This window comes from Pleurodeles waltl, chromosome 5 (genome assembly GCF_031143425.1).
Source record: "Pleurodeles waltl isolate 20211129_DDA chromosome 5, aPleWal1.hap1.20221129, whole genome shotgun sequence".
In the NCBI taxonomy this organism is placed as follows: Eukaryota; Metazoa; Chordata; class Amphibia; order Caudata; family Salamandridae; genus Pleurodeles; species Pleurodeles waltl.
In genome coordinates, this window is record NC_090444.1 from 739791225 (window position 1) to 739808861 (window position 17637).

Below are 17637 nucleotides of genomic sequence, written 5' to 3' on the forward strand. Positions count from 1 at the left end.
TGAGGGCAGACCTAATGCTGGCCTATAAAAGGAACAGGCCTCACAGTAGTGGAAAACGAATTTAGGAGTTTTCCACTACCAGGACATTTAAAACACACTTGTATATGTCCTGCCTTTTACCTACATAGCACCCTGCCCTATGGGATACATAGGGCCTATCTAGGGGTGACATATATGTAGAAAAAGGGTAGTTTAAGGCTTGACAAGTACTTTTAAATGCCAAGTCGAAATGGCAGTGAAACTGCACACACAGGCCTTGCAGTGGCAGGCCTGAGACATGGTTAAGGGGCTACTTATATGGGTGGCACAACCAGTGCTGCAGGCCTACTAGTAGCATTCAATTTACAGGCCCTGGTCACATGTAGTGCACTTTACTAGGGATTTACAAGTAAATCAAATATGTCCATTGGGAATGAACCAATGTTACCATGTTTAAGGGAGAGAGCATATGCACTTTAGCGCTGGTTAGTAGTGGAAAAGTGCGCAGAGTCCTAAAACCAGCAAAAACAGTGTCAGAAAAGTGGAGGGAGGCAGGCAAAAAGTTGTGGGGTGACCACCCTAAGGCTCTCAGGTCTAACACCAGGTTTGCTATTCTTTTGTGTGAGTGCTCATGCAGCACTAAGTGGTGCTTCACCATCTCCTGTGAGAATGTGTTTTTGTGTGGAAAGATGATACGAGCACACACACCAAAAACACTTTGGCCCTCATTTGGACCTTGGTGGTAAAAAATGCCTACCACTGCGGCGATGGCCCCCAAAATACCATCACCGCTGCTGCCAGCCGTCTGCCGGATTATGACCACAGATTAATTTTCCGCCATAAGAATGGCGGAAATACGGCTGTGGCCATGCCGGCGGATGGCGGTAAGGTGGTGCTGCTGCCAGCAGCAGCGCCACGCCAGTAGACCACCGCCAGCCGTATTATGAGAAAAAATACGAACTGGTGGTGTTCTGCTGCCAGACGCCTCTACTGGCAGCAGCGCCTCGTCCCGTCTCCTGCCGGAGGACCACCTGGACACAGGTAAGTTGGTGCTCCAACAAGGGAGGGGAGTGTTTTGTGTGTGTGTGTGGGGGGGGGGTGTATGTCTGTGCATACGTGTATGTGGGTGTGTGTTGCGTGTTGTATGTGTGTGCATGTCTGGAGGTGTGAGTACATGTATGTGAAGTTGTGTGAATTCGTGTCTGCATGTATGTATGTAAGTGTGTGCGGATGTGTGTTTGAATTATTATATGCATGCGTAGATGAATGTGGGAATGGGTGTGTGTATGCATGTGTGCGTGTGTGAAGGGAGGGGTGAGAATGAAGGGGGGTTCTGGAGAGGAAAGAGGGTGGGAGGGAATCTGGGGAGGAGTGTGGGGGGGGGAAGACCCCTATCAGTACCAGGGAAGGGATTGCCTGTCACTGATAGTGCCTACCGCCATGGTTTTCGTGGCAATAAGAAAGCCACAAAAACCATGGCGGTAGGTGGGGTCATGATCCCACAAGCGGTACAGTGACGGCCGCCAGGCTGGAGATTGCCATCTTAAGGCCCGGCGGCCATTACCGCCGTGGCAGTCAGTGTGGTACATTGGCGGTTTGGCTTCACCCAAACCTCCAATACCATAATATGGTGGAAAGTACAGCCAGCCTGTTGGCAGTACTTTCCACCATATTACCGCAGACCACCGAGGTCATAATGAGGGTCTTTGTGTCTTGGAAGGCCAGACACTTTTTAATACAACCTTAGGAGAGCATAACAGAAAGACAGCTGCATAAAAAACCCTAATGAAACTAGGTGCTAATTATGGGCAAGCGGAATGTTGTTTGTAGCTTGTGTGCCTGTAGATACACATGCTCTGCATACTCCTGCCATCTAGTGTTTGGAGTGGAGGTTTGTGACTTGCTTCTGTTCCAAGAATGTTTGGGTCATGATATGTATGTAACCCTGCTCTTATCCGACAATGCACAAGAACAAAAACTTCCCCCCCATATGGTTCCTATCTGCCTTCAGTTTGGGTGTTCCATGCCAGCTCCAAAACAAATGATGTTCTCTGATGGACCCTTTGGTGCCAGGCATCAATGATTTAGTTCTAGCATTGGAAGAAGATAATATAGTGCAGCAACTGCAATTGGAGTTGGCAAGGAGTGGCATCAAGGCCATGTTTTTAAAGACCAGATCATAAAAAGAGTGACTAGTAAGGAGGGGCATTATGCTTTATCTTTCCAGTTTTGCCCCAAGTGTAACTTCAAATGTCCATGCCTGATCAGCATTTCATGTGCAACCTCGGTTTGTCTGCTTTCACAAAGAGTCCACGTACTCAGTGCGTAAGCCATTCTGATGCTAGGAGACCATCAGTTACTGACACGAGATGCAAGGGGTCCAAACTGAGGTAGCATGAAAAACAATGAATTGGGATGTGACCTGATCGAGATTATTTCAAACATTCCATCCATCACTTTGTTGTTTTTGCATTTGAGACTTGGGTATGCCAAGACTTGGGTCCTGGACTCACTGTGCCACTGGAACCAAGCTATACCTTTCTAAAGAACCTATAGGATAGGATATAATGGGATTTACATTTCGGCGGACGGGATGTTCTTCACCATTGTTACAGGGTAACTCCTTCGCCAAACTATAAATCAGGCCCACAGTCAAGGTCCAAGCTGTCACCCCAATAGTTCAAATGAAATCTGAGGTGGCCCCGGGAGGCCCCGTGTACATCAGGGATAGATTCTGCCAGACTCGCTGGTATTACATACTGCAAGGAAAAAAGTCTCAGTGCAGGCAACAGGGAATGCTTCTCCTCCAGACAAGTAGAGCACGTGGCAGGGAAACAATAGACTGTATGGCAGCTAGGCAGTGGAGGATTGTCTGCTCGATTAGATGGCTCTCCGGCTATTATCGCAATCACTCGGAGGAGTTGGAGCAACTCATGAAGCATCTTCCCAATACCTAGCACAAAAAAAAGGCAGGAAATGAATGGTCACAGAGAGGAAGGTGATCTCTTATGCAACCATCTGATGGTAGGCCTCAGAACCTGGTGCTGTCTTCGATTGTGAAATGAAATAACTTTGTTGCTGAGCAAGCCTTTCTTGGACCCATTCTGCTTAGACCATAATCGCGGACAACTTACTCATAGATTGGGAAGCACATTTCACCCATATGACTTCAGGGAACCTAGGCATAGAAGCACTTCACAGATATTTTCAAAGATGGGCAGACCCACAAATGTGCTGATCACAAATTGCCTAAACTTTGCCTCTAGGTTTGCACGGCCTAAGGGCTATGTCCTACGAGTGAACTGTTCAGGGATATTCAGATACCCTTTCCCTATTCTCCCTCTGATTCCATACATAATGAGAAAAATGCACCCAGTTACCCTCTTTCTTGTGACACCAACCTGGACAAGGAGGCCATGGTATTGCATGCTGTTAAACATGTTTGTTTATTCAAACAACTGTCCCATGGAACTCATTCAAGTGATCACCTCGTGTGCTACTCCTGGGTAATCCAATCACTCATACATATTCTTTCAGCCCGTTTCAGCAATCGTTTTATACAATGTTCGGTTCTAAATATGTGTATGTCATGAGGCTGTTCCCTTAGTTTCCAATCTCATTCACTGAGATGAACTTTTTAAGTGCATGATATACAGTAAATCATTAGTGCAGAAGAAAGTCACAGTGCTAAAAGTTTAATCATATATATAAAAATATACACATATATACTGATACCCAAGGTTGTGCAAACACAGCCATAAAGCTATGCAAATAATTTGAACAATGCATTCAAATGCAACGGAGGGAAGTAGGTGTCAAACATTTTTCCTGCAGTTATTTGTAATATATGATCAGGACATTGTTAGCTACCTATGGCACCGGAGCTACGTAATCATATATGGTTCTTCATTACTGTTCCTGCAATTCATTCAAATAACAGCAACCACTTTGTACAATAACAATCCTTCACACAGGAGCAATCTTTCTGTGAATCTCACCTGGTGAATCAAAGGATACATGTGCGCCTCTACCACTGTGCCCAGGAAAGAGTGTTCCTGTGGGAAATTGTTTGTTAAGAAATTATTGCTTCTTTTTATTCTCAATTATTTTTTATGTTAATTAAATATTTAATTGGTGATTAATTATTTAAATTGATTAATTTTCATTTTAATCATTTAAGTGTATTTTGTGGTTTTAATGTATATTTTATTTTTATATATTTAAATTTGCCATTTACAGTTTAGTTGTGGGTTGCTTAGTTTGTTAGGAAGTCAGGTGGGAGGGTATTTAAATTACATATATTTTTAGTTATTTTATGTTAACTAAATATTTGATGGTTTTAAATTATGTAAATTTAATTGATTATTTCTTATGTAAATTATTTGTTTTTTTCAAATCATTTGTTACTTGATCAATAAGTGTGGTTAACAATAAAAGCTGTAAAATGTATCTTATGTTCATTATTGATCCTAATATTTTTGTTTTATTTAAGTATTATTATTATTATTATTATTATTATTATTGTTTATAATTTATTAGAATGTTTGTGATATGTGTTTTTATTGGGTAGTAGGGAAGAAGCAAGGTTATTTTGATTTGTTAATTAAATACATTTTGTGATTTTAATTACATTTAATTGTATTTATTTATATGCTATGTATTTTTTTATTTAGAATATGTTTTAATAATTTTATGTTGTTAGGTATTTAAATGTTTGTTTACAAATCATTTTGGATTAGGATGATATATGTAACCCTTCCTAAGTCGATCAATTTCCATGTTTCGCTTACTGTGGAGTGGGAATAGCAAATTTCAATACTTTTCCTACTGCTTTCTGGAATAGAGTGAGAAGAGTAAATCTAACCTCTTCAGAGTTCAATACTTTATCTGGTTTTGCTTGCATTGGAGTAGATATAATATATCAAACCCCTCCAAAGTCAAACACTTTACCTACTATTTTTTAAAACGTAGTGAAAGGAGTAAATCTAACCCCTCTTACTTCCAATGCTTTCTGTGATTTGGTTTAGTTTAAAGTAGGCATAGTAAATTGAACCCCTCCAGTGTCCAAGTCTTTCTGTATGGTTGCTTATCTAGGAGTGGGAATAGTGATTCTAACCCTCCAAATTCTAATGCTTTTCCTACTGTTGTTTAGTTTGGAGTGGAATTAGCAAATCAAATCCGTCAGCAGTCCAACAATTTCCCTGCTTTTACTAAGTTGGAGTGGGAATAGCAAATTTATCTCTTCCAAAGTGCAACACTTTCACTGGTGTTGCTTACATTGGAGTGGGAATTGTTAATATAACCCCTACAAAATCCAACACTACCCGCTTTGCCTTGCATTTGAGTGGTAGTACTGAATGTAACCACTTCAAAATCCAACACTTTCCCTTCTTTTTATTACATTGCAGCAGAAAGGGTAAATCTAACCCTCCCATAACTCAACACTTTCTCTGCTTTTGCTTACATTGATTGGAGTGGGACTAGTAAATCTAACCCCTCCAAAGTCCATCATTTTTTCTAGTTTTTCTCACATTGGAGTTAGGTTAATCTGACTTATTTCAAGTGAAACACTTTTGCTAGTAATATTTATTTGTGATTGTTATTTCTTATATCCAATATTTTTCATTGTTTATATTATTTTAAAATAAAATATGTATTTTTTAATTAAAACGTTATTTTTTATTTTAATTTTATTTGTAATGGTTTCTGATATATGTTATTGGTAATATATGTTTGTTAAGTATGATTTATATTTTGATACTTTTTTATTTTTTAAATAATATGAATTAAAACTAACTTTGATATTAAATTTGATATCTAAATGTGTATATATATATAGAGATAAATAACGATCCGGTCTGGAAAGCAGAGCACACAACTGTTGGTGCTGGTGTCAGGATTAAGACCACAACCCTCTTAAATGTTTCATGATGTTCCTGTGAATATTATTGCAAGTGCTCTTGTTTGTTTCACAACACGTGCATCCTTAAGTGCCAACACCATTTATAGCAGTCAATAAATCACTGAGTAGAACATTGCCTCTGTGTGTTGAGGAAAATGTATAATTAATGCCACTACCTATGGACCCTCTCGGCATTAAAGGGCCCCAACAGCACTATGGGGTATGAGTTAAAAAGGACTATGCTCACCAGATTCCTTGGTAAGTTAAATCCTCTGATCGTTATATGGCACAAGGCTCATTGGAAGTAGGCGACCTCGGGCCTATATCTTTGGCACTGATTGACGAATCTTCATTAAATTTTCCCCAAAAAAAGTGCCGGTGATATCTTGTTGCGCATGTAAAGTTTTGGGGTGATCCATCAAGCGTGGGCCAAGAGAAAGGGGGAGGGGTAAAAAAAAAGTGCATTTCTTATGTTAATTTCCAAATTAAGTTGATCTTTTGGCTGAATGACAAGTAAGGTCCTTAATTCTAGCAAAACAATGAATTTGCTCTACCCGGGCTTCAGTAAAATGTTTTAAACTGTTCTACACAAAGAGTTGTAAAACAGTTAAACAACCTTACTGTGGTCATCATGTTGAGAAAATGAATAGGGCAGATGGAAGTGGGGCAGATTGTTTTGAATTGTGTGAAGCTGATTGGAGTGGGCAGATTGTTTTGGATTGGAGTGGGGCAGAGTAGTGTAGGGAAGACTGGACTGGGGCAGATTGTTTTGTTTTTGCATTGGGGAGGGTCTGATTATTTTGGATTGGAGTGGGGCAAATTGGTTTATGGCTCATTGATGTGGGGAAGATTGTTTTGGAGAGGAGTGGGGTGGATTGGATTGGGGTGGGGTGGATCAGGAAGGGAGTAGGTGGATTTTATTGGTGTGAGGTGGATTGGATTGGAGTGGGGTAGATTGGATTGGAATGGGGTGGACTGTGATGGATTGGAGTGGGGTGAATTAGGATTGGAGATGGATTGGTGTGGGGCTGGTTGTTTTGCCTTGGAGTGGGGATGATTGGTGTGGAAAGACTGGACTGGGGTACATTTTTTTTTGGATTGGGGTGTGGCAGACTTTTTGGATTGGAGTAGGCAGATTGGAGTGGGGTGGATTGGTTTGCATTGGAGTGTGACAGGTTGTTTTGGATTGAGTGGGGCAAATTGGTGTGGGGCTGGTTGATGTGGGGAAGATTGGTGTGGGGCAGATTGTTTTGGATAGGAGTGGATTGGATTGTGGTGGATTGGATTGCAGTGGGGTGGATAGGGGAGGGAGCGGGGTGAATTGGAGTGAGCTGGATTGGAGTGGGGTGAATTGGGATTGAGTGGGTGCAATGTGGCGAGGTGGAATGGAGTGGGGCAGATTATTTTGGAGTGGAGTGAGGCAGATTCGAGTGGGGCGATTGTTTTGGATTAGAGTGGGGAAAATGGGCTTGGGGCAGGTGTTTTGGATGGGTTTGGGGAAGATAGGAGTGTGATAGATTGGCATGGGGCCAATTATTTTGATTTGGAGTGGAGCAGATTGGAGTGAGGCGTATTGAAGTGTGCAGATTATTTTTGATTGAAGTGGGGTGGATTAGAGTGGGGCAGATTGCTTTGGATTGGAGTGGGGTGGATTAAAGTGGGGCATTGCTTTGTATTGGAGTGGGGCGGATTAGAGTGGGGCAGATTGGAGTGGGGGAAATCGTTTTGGATTGGAATGGGGTGGCTTTCAGTGGGGCAGATTGGACTGTGGCAGAAGTTTTGAATTGGAGTGCAGCAGATTTGAGTGGGATGGATTGGAGTGGGGCAGATTTGAGTGAAGAAGATTGGAGTGGGAGGCTGTTTTAGATTTTAGTGGGGCAGGTTGGAGTGGGGCAGATTAGAGTGGGGCAGATTGGAGTCGGGTGAATTGTTGTGGATTGGAGTGGGGCAGATTTGAGTGGGATGGATTGGAGGGGGCACATTGTTTTGGACTGGAGTGGGACGGATTGTTTAGGACTGGAATGGGACAGCTTGTGCTAGTTTGGGGCAGATTGAAGTGGGGCAGATTGTTTTGAATTGGAGTGGGGCAGATTGTTTTGGATTGGGTTGGGATCAATTGTTTTGGATTGGAGTAGGGCAGATTCAAGTGGGGCAGATTATTTTGAATTGGAATGGGCAGATTGTTTTAGAGTGTGGCAGATTAGAGTGCAAAATTAGAGTGAGGCAGATTGCTTTGTACTGGAGTGTTGCAGATTTTTGGGGATTGGAGTGGAGTGGATTGGTGTGTACTGCACAATTATGTGTTAAAGCATCATTTCAGAAATTACACATAAGAAAGAAACATTTTCTCTTTGCAATATTTAGAACAAGGTTATCCTCATCTTTTGAAAACAGCACCCACAAAGAAAAGCAAAAGAAAACATGAATACAAAGTGAGAAAAAAAGTATTAACAAAATAAGAGAAGGTTAACTATAGAAAGTAAATCTTTGCAATTGTGTTTGTCCTGCTTGGCATGTTTTTGCCAGTCACACACCTTCAATTTGCATGGCACTAAAAGTTAAAAAGAACAAAATAGTACCTCTGTCACGTAGGGTGCAGCGAGCTGGCACTGATTAAGTTGAATCTATCAGTGCTTGGTCCCTGCTGCACAGAAAGGAACGAAGTGATGCTATGCCTGCAGTGCCGAAATACAAGACTGTAAAGAAGAGTGCTAGGCAAGCCAACAAATGGTAAGTGACAGGCCGGCTGCAAGGCCTTATTGTTAACAACAGAGTCTCGCAAGCGAGACACATGCGATAGCGCATGCTCTCTCAGATTCAACCCTAAAAAACTAAATATACCTTTGAGGAAAGGGATGGGTAGAGTGACTGGTTAAAGAACATTGTAGTTCTTGCCGTAAATAGCCATACAACAACAAAAAAAACATTTTCAGTAGATTAGGACTCTAAGGGGCATATTTATACTGTTTTTGCGCTGCATTTGTGTCATTTTGTTTTACGCAAAAGCGGCGCAAACTTACAAAATGTAATAGTATTTTGAAAGTTTGCACTGCTTTTGCATCAAACAATGACGCAAATGCAGCGCAAAAAAGTATAAATATGGGCCTAAATCTAGAATTTGAAAATCTTTGTACAGATAATTGTTTGAAAATGCAAAACAAAGAGTGGCAACTTCAAATGCCCAAAGTCTGGGGCTAAGGACAGTCTGCATGAGTAGAACCAAGACAAGAAAAGAAAGACAGAAAAAAGCAGTGTGGAGCATATACCCCATAAGAAAACAAGCATTTTCAATGCAACGGGTCTCGCATTAGCTCGAGTTAGAGCTATTAGTGTTGTAAAGAACACAAAACGCAGCGTGATCGCGCTGCATGGAAAATAAACAGATAAAGTAGTCCAGACACCATGCTGAAAACATCGAGCCTCATATGTTTTTAGTAGTTTACCGGTGCTGTGTAGGTGGGCTAAACACTGGAAAAGGCATGATGTATGCATGCCAGTCACAAATGAAAGCAAGAGGATTTTAAAAGGCAAGCCCACGAACCAATGTAAGTGACTGACGTGACATGGGCGTGGTTTGAAGCCCAAAGAGAGATTACAGAATGGGACCGAGCGATTTGCGCTCGCCCATAAAAAAGAGCATAATATCAAACCAATAGGAAATACATGAAAGATAAGCAAGAACGATTTAAATAAATGTCCACAAATAATCCTGATAAATAAAAAATAGTGACAGGAAAAAATAATAGAGAAAATGAAAATGAAGAAATAAAAAAGGAAAGAGGGGGCTGTACGTGTAATTGACAAAACCCTAAATATATTTACATTTAGTAGAAAAAATATTTTAGGTAAAGGGTCAAACGAATGGATAAAAACAAAGTAATGAAGAGAAAAAAGATGCTGAAAAAGATAGGGTCTATTTGAAGAAAGTGGACATTTTTGCATAAACTGCAATTGATGATACAACTGCACCGTTTCCAGAAGGAGCCAAAAATGATTTTTAGCTGTGAGGGTTTTTTAACACTCGATGGACATAGCCTATATTTATACTTTTTTTGCGCCGCATTTGCACCGCTTTTTGATGCAAAAACGGTTCAAACGTACAAAATACAATTGTATTTTGCAAGTTTGGCCGTCTCTGCGTCAAAAAATGACGCAAATGCAGCTCTAAAAAAGTAAAAATATGGGCCATAGTCTCATGAAAATTTGCTCTTTCCCATTTTGCAAGGCTCATTTCATTAAAGACAACTTACCAACATAGAGGCCACTCCCTTAAGTGAGCTAATTTTTTAACAAATCAGAGATGGTCCCAAAACTCAAGCCCATATTTATACTTTTTTAGCCAGGCATTTGCGTCATTTTTTTTTACACAAAAGCAGCGCAAACTTACAAATTACAATTGTATTTTGTAAATTTGCACCGCTTTTGCGTAAAAAAAGCGGCGCAAATGCGGCACTAAAAAAGTATAAATATGGGCCACAATTGAGGGCCGTATTTATACTTTTTGACGCAAAACTGCGCTAACGCAGTTTTGCGTCAAAAAAATTAGCGCCGGCTAACGCCATTCTGAAGCGCCATGCGGGCGCCGTATTTATTGAATGGCGTTAGCCGGCGCAAGCAGACCGGCGCTGCCTGGTGTGCGCGAGAAAAACCACGTACACCAGGCAGCGCCGGCGTAGGGGGAAAATGGCGCATGGGCGTCTTAAAATGGGGCAAGTCAGGTTGCGTCGAAAAAATCATCGTAACCCGACTTGCGCCATTTATTTTCGACGCCCATCCCCCATCAACATGACTCCTATCATTGTAAAGATAGGAGTCATGCCCCCTTGCCCAATGGCCATGCCCAGGGGACTTCTGTCCCCTGGGCATGGTCATTGGGCATAGTGGCATGTAGGGGGGCAAAAATCAGGCCCCCCTATGCCACAACAAAAAAAAAAAAAAAATACTTACCTGAACTTACCTTAATGTCCATGGGATGGGTCCCTCCGTCCTTGGGTGTCCTCCTGGGGTGGGCAAGGGTGGCAGGGGGGGTCCCTGGGGGCAGGGGAGGGCACTCTGGGCTCATTTTGAGCCCACTTGTCCCTTAACGCCATCCCTGACCCAGGCGTTAAAAAGCGGCGCAAATGCGCCGTTTTTGGCCACGCCCACTCCCGGGCGTCATTTTTGCCCGGGAGTATAAATACCACGTAAAGGCCTGGGAGTCATTTTTTAAGACGGGAACGCCTCCCTTGCATATCATTAACGCAAGGAAGGGGTTCACGCTAAAAAATGACGCACATTCCGGGAACTTTGGCGCTAGACGCGTCTAGCGCCAAAGTATAAATATGGCGTTAGTTTTGCGTCGAATTTGCGTCGAAAAAAACGACGCAAATTCGGCGCAACCAGAGTATAAATATGCCCCTGTGGGCCGTATTTATACTTTTTGACGCAAAACTGCGCTAACGCAGTTTTGCGTCAAAAAAATTAGCGCCGGCTAACGCCATTCTGAAGCGCCATGCGGGCGCCGTATTTATTGAATGGCGTTAGCCGGCGCAAGCAGACCGGCGCTGCCTGGTGTGCGCGAGAAAAACCACGTACACCAGGCAGCGCCGGCGTAGGGGGAAAATGGCGCATGGGCGTCTTAAAATGGGGCAAGTCAGGTTGCGTCGAAAAAATCATCGTAACCCGACTTGCGCCATTTATTTTCGACGCCCATCCCCCATCAACATGACTCCTATCATTGTAAAGATAGGAGTCATGCCCCCTTGCCCAATGGCCATGCCCAGGGGACTTCTGTCCCCTGGGCATGGTCATTGGGCATAGTGGCATGTAGGGGGGCAAAAATCAGGCCCCCCTATGCCACAAAAAAAAAAAAAAAAATACTTACCTGAACTTACCTTAATGTCCATGGGATGGGTCCCTCCGTCCTTGGGTGTCCTCCTGGGGTGGGCAAGGGTGGCAGGGGGGGTCCCTGGGGGCAGGGGAGGGCACTCTGGGCTCATTTTGAGCCCACTTGTCCCTTAACGCCATCCCTGACCCAGGCGTTAAAAAGCGGCGCAAATGCGCCGTTTTTGGCCACGCCCACTCCCGGGCGTCATTTTTGCCCGGGAGTATAAATACCACGTAAAGGCCTGGGAGTCATTTTTTAAGACGGGAACGCCTCCCTTGCATATCATTAACGCAAGGAAGGGGTTCACGCAAAAAAATGACGCACATTCCGGGAACTTTGGCGCTAGACGCGTCTAGCGCCAAAGTATAAATATGGCGTTAGTTTTGCGTCGAATTTGCGTCGAAAAAAACGACGCAAATTCGGCACAACCAGAGTATAAATATGCCCCTGTGGGCCGTATTTATACTTTTTGACGCAAAACTGCGCTAACGCAGTTTTGGGTCAAAAAAATTAGCGCCGGCTAACGCCATTCTGAAGCGCCATGCGGGCGCCGTATTTATTGAATGGCGTTAGCCGGCGCAAGCAGACCGGCGCTGCCTGGTGTGCGCGAGAAAAACCACGTACACCAGGCAGCGCCGGCGTAGGGGGAAAATGGCGCATGGGCGTCTTAAAATGGGGCAAGTCAGGTTGCGTCGAAAAAATCATCGTAACCCGACTTGCGCCATTTATTTTCGACGCCCATCCCCCATCAACATGACTCCTATCATTGTAAAGATAGGAGTCATGCCCCCTTGCCCAATGGCCATGCCCAGGGGACTTCTGTCCCCTGGGCATGGTCATTGGGCATAGTGGCATGTAGGGGGGCAAAAATCAGGCCCCCCTATGCCACAAAAAAAAAAAAAAAAAATACTTACCTGAACTTACCTTAATGTCCATGGGATGGGTCCCTCCGTCCTTGGGTGTCCTCCTGGGGTGGGCAAGGGTGGCAGGGGGGGTCCCTGGGGGCAGGGGAGGGCACTCTGGGCTCATTTTGAGCCCACTTGTCCCTTAACGCCATCCCTGACCCAGGCGTTAAAAAGCGGCGCAAATGCGCCGTTTTTGGCCACGCCCACTCCCGGGCGTCATTTTTGCCCGGGAGTATAAATACCACGTAAAGGCCTGGGAGTCATTTTTTAAGACGGGAACGCCTCCCTTGCATATCATTAACGCAAGGAAGGGGTTCACGCTAAAAAATGACGCACATTCCGGGAACTTTGGCGCTAGACGCGTCTAGCGCCAAAGTATAAAAATGGCGTTAGTTTGCGTCGAATTTGCGTCGAAAAAAACGACGCAAATTCGGCGCAACCAGAGTATAAATATGCCCCTGTATTTTACAAGTTTGTGCTGTTTTTGCGTCAAAAAAGTGGCGCAAATACAGCGCTAAAAAGTATAAAGATGGGCCTAAATGTGGGCCTCCGTGTCTTGAGTGGACTGAGCACCGCACTGCTGGGAACCTTGAGCTAACCTATTACAGGCAGGCAAGATCAAACGGCATCGGGACAGCTGGTTCTAAGCCTAAGCCTTCCCTGAGAGTGTGCGCGCTGCTAAATCAGGATGTTACAGAACGCCCCCACAACATGAAGGGCCGTATTTATACTTTTTGACGCAAAACTGCGCTAACGTAGTTTTGCGTCAAAAAAATTAGCGCCGGCTAACGCCATTCTGAAGCGCCATGCGGGCGCCGTATTTATTGAATGGCGTTAGCCGGCGCAAGCAGACCGGCGCTGCCTGGTGTGCGCGAGAAAAACCACGTACACCAGGCAGCGCCGGCGTAGGGGGAAAATGGCGCATGGGCGTCTTAAAATGGGGCAAGTCAGGTTGCGTCGAAAAAATCATCGTAACCCGACTTGCGCCATTTATTTTCGACGCCCATCCCCCATCAACATGACTCCTATCATTGTAAAGATAGGAGTCATGCCCCCTTGCCCAATGGCCATGCCCAGGGGACTTCTGTCCCCTGGGCATGGTCATTGGGCATAGTGGCATGTAGGGGGGCAAAAATCAGGCCCCCCTATGCCACAAAAAAAAAAAAAAAAAATACTTACCTGAACTTACCTTAATGTCCATGGGATGGGTCCCTCCGTCCTTGGGTGTCCTCCTGGGGTGGGCAAGGGTGGCAGGGGGGGTCCCTGGGGGCAGGGGAGGGCACTCTGGGCTCATTTTGAGCCCACTTGTCCCTTAACGCCATCCCTGACCCAGGCGTTAAAAAGCGGCGCAAATGCGCCGTTTTTGGCCACGCCCACTCCCGGGCGTCATTTTTGCCCGGGAGTATAAATACCACGTAAAGGCCTGGGAGTCATTTTTTAAGACGGGAACGCCTCCCTTGCATATCATTAACGCAAGGAAGGGGTTCACGCTAAAAAATGACGCACATTCCGGGAACTTTGGCGCTAGACGCGTCTAGCGCCAAAGTATAAATATGGCGTTAGTTTTGCGACGAATTTGCGTCGAAAAAAACGACGCAAATTCGGCGCAACCAGAGTATAAATATGCCCCGAAGTCTTAAGCCCCGCCGTCACTTGCAAAGGCAGGAGAAGATGGTCTGGCTTGGAACCTTAGGGCAGCGCCCAAATACATAATAGGGATCCGGCTCACGGCAGGAGGATCTGCTGAATAGTGGTGCATCGTGTCCCACGGGCAATCCTGCCCCGTATGTATTCTAAGGTAATTGGTCAATTGCCTTATATGTACTTGTGTGGCTTTAGGAAAATAAGTACTACATAAAGCAAATGAGCCCGACTGAACGATCATTATTTTGTGCCCCGTGAAATTGCTACCAGGACATTTAAATGTCAAGGCCCATATTTATACTTTTTGACGCTAAACTGCACTAACGCAGTTTAGCGTCAAAAGTTTTTGCGCCGTCTAACGCCATTCTGAAGCGCCATGCGGGCGCCGTATTTATGGAATGGCGTTAGACGGCGCAATCAGACCGGCGCTGCCTGGTTTGCGTGGGAAAAAACCACGTAGACCAGACAGCGCCGGCGTAGGGGGAAAATGGCGTATGGGCGTCTTAAAATGGGGCAAGTCAGGTTACGTCGAAAAAATCGTCGTAACCCGACTTGCGCCATTTTTTTTCGACGCCCATCCCCCATCAACATGACTCCTATCATTGTAAAGATAGGAGTCATGCCCCCTTGCCCAATGGCCATGCCCAGGGGACTTCTGTCCCCTGGGCATGGTCATTGGGCATAGTGGCATGTAGGGGGGCACAAATCAGGCCCCCCTATGCCACAAAAAATTTAAAAAAAAATACTTACCTGAACTTACCTTAATGTCCATGGGATGGGTCCCTCCGTCCTTGGGTGTCCTCCTGGGGTGGGCAAGGGTGGCAGGGGGGGTCCCTGGGGCCAGGGGAGGGCACTCTGGGCTCATTTTGAGCCCACTTGTCCCTTAACGCCATGCCTGACCCAGGCGTTAAAAAGCGGCGCAAATGCGCCGTTTTTAGCCACGCCCACTCCCGGGCGTCTCTTTTGCCCGGGAGTATAAATACCACGTAAAGGCCTGGGAGTCATTTTTTAAGACGGGAACGCCTCCCTTGCATATCATTAACGCAAGGAAGGGGTTCACGCTAAAAAATGACGCACATTCCGGGAACTTTGGCGCTAGACGCCTCTAACGCCATAGTATAAATATGGCGTTAGTTGGCGTTAGTTTAGCGTCGAATTTGCGTCGAAAAAAACGACGCAAATTCGGCGCAAACGGAGTATAAATACGGGCCCAAGTACGCAGGGGCGGTCTGAGTTAGACAGCATTCCTCTATTCAGAGCATCACGGTACCGCATTCTTTCATTTCCAAAGGAACCGGATTACAAAATGTAGTGGTCACTTCTAGTGGTACATGGAGACTGTGGTACTTGGCTGTTGTTTCCTCGCCCCGATGCCCCCTGGCGTGAGACTGGATTCGTTACAACCTGTATTTTCAAGTGTCATCAGCAGCAGTTTCAACCGACTTAAACACATTTTCTTGCGAAGCTCCCATGCGCCTATTGTGTGCCTTTTGGTGAATCTCAATTTGCTTTCTTGCATGAGGATCTGGAAGCTTGCATTTGCTCTAGGCCATTTTTTGCCTTTATTTGTATTTTCGGAACAGTTCAATTCACTTTTTTTGTGAACTGTAGAGATGTCCTAAATGCATGTGCTAGCTTAATTTTCCTGGTGAGAAGCTGGACTGAGTTTCTGTCCGACTGGGTTGGTTGTATTCTTTCTTTCGCGTGCACCTTAACCGGTCTATTACTTTGAAAGGTTTTTATCTTCCTAAAACCTCTGAGACATTCACTCAAGTCCTAATTACCAAATACTGCAGAAAATAAAAGGTTCCCTTCCTTCCCGGCATCAGTTGCGCATTCTATAAATACAATTACATAATTAAGGTATGGTGTATTTAGATCAAACACCTCTTTCAACCGTATTGCATATCTCTTTACAGCGTAGCAAAAATACTACTACATTTATGAGTATTTGCTTCCACCTGCTGGTCATTGTTACTAACTTCAGTTTAAGAAATGTAATCCTCGCCTGAAAAGTTAACGTGTGCTTTATTGGGCGCAGCAGCATGGACGTCAATTCACCAAAATGCCAGGGGTAGCGGAAGTGACATCACGCGTACATTGACAACCACTTTCACTCACATACCCGTACTTACACATACATTCACACATACACACAGACTCTCACATAGAAACACTCACCCGCAAGCACTCACACAACATACATTTAAAAGCATTTTTACTTACCTCAGCTACCGTAGATGAGCATATTTCAGCTAATTGTACCTTATTTTTATTACACTAATAGTGCATAATGTTATTATTCCCTATCAGTGCAGTAAAAATTGACAGAAAACAAAGCAAGTGGAGATGCAACTGACGTGCCACAGTGTTCCTTGCACTGATTTAGCCACCTCAGAGACCAGGAGTCACAAAGTCAGGGCTAGGGGGTCGCAAAGGGCAAGCCTGTGATGCAGCTGAGACTCCTGGGGACCCCTAAATGACGTCCATGTGCAGCAGTATGGCAAAATAACACAGCTAATAATCTGAGCTCATGTTGCACTTTCAGAAATCTCCATTTAATACTGCATAATGATTTTCTTCTCATCTCCCCCTCTTAGGTTTCATGAACAGCTTTGAAGAGCTCCAGGCAGAGGAATGTGGCATCCTGAACGGATGTGAAAATGGCCGCTGCGTGCGGGTGCAGGAGGGCTACACCTGTGACTGCTTTGATGGCTATCACCTAGACATGGCCAAGATGACCTGTGTTGGTGAGCATACACATCAAGTTAACTCAGGGTGGAGAGCTCTCACTAAGCCGTGACAGTACATGCTAAAAGTTGACGCAAAAGGATTACAGGAAATCAATGACCCAGCAAAAAATAAAATTATATATATATATATATATATATATATATATATATATATATATATATATATATATATATATATATGTATATGTATATATATATATATATATGCACACATAATAATAATAAACACACACCTAGTGATAAAGAGTCAGTAGAGAGTTATATTTAGGACCAACTTTTCCAATAGACAAAGTGTTTTTTGTTTTGCTAATAACTTTGACACCTTTTGACGAATCTTCACTAAATTGTCAAAACTAGTATGCAAGTTAGTTGAGCTGCTGTGTGGAAAGTTGTGGGGAGCTTCGTCACGTGGAGGCAGAGTAAAAAGGGGGTCCCAAAACACTTTTCCCCATGCAGTGTCTTTGGGGATTTTGCAGTTTTTAGACACGGCTACAGCCCAAAGCCCACTGTCTGCAAACTGTGCTTTGGTGTAAATCAGTTCAGTAGTTTTGGAGTTAATAAGGGAGAAACAGTATAGGTATCTAGGGA

The 17637-nt window shown here is 44.2% G+C and overlaps 1 protein-coding gene across 2 annotated transcripts in view; it reads left to right on the forward strand.

The window, feature by feature from the left end:
• LTBP1 (latent transforming growth factor beta binding protein 1) overlaps positions 1 to 17637 on the forward strand; it is a 1022847-nt gene that overhangs the window by 1000124 nt on the left and 5086 nt on the right. For both annotated transcript variants that reach the window (XM_069234696.1, XM_069234697.1), the window contains one exon: positions 16897 to 17046. In XM_069234696.1, the coding sequence (XP_069090797.1) occupies positions 16897 to 17046 (150 nt within the window). The remainder of the gene's footprint in view (positions 1 to 16896; positions 17047 to 17637) is intronic.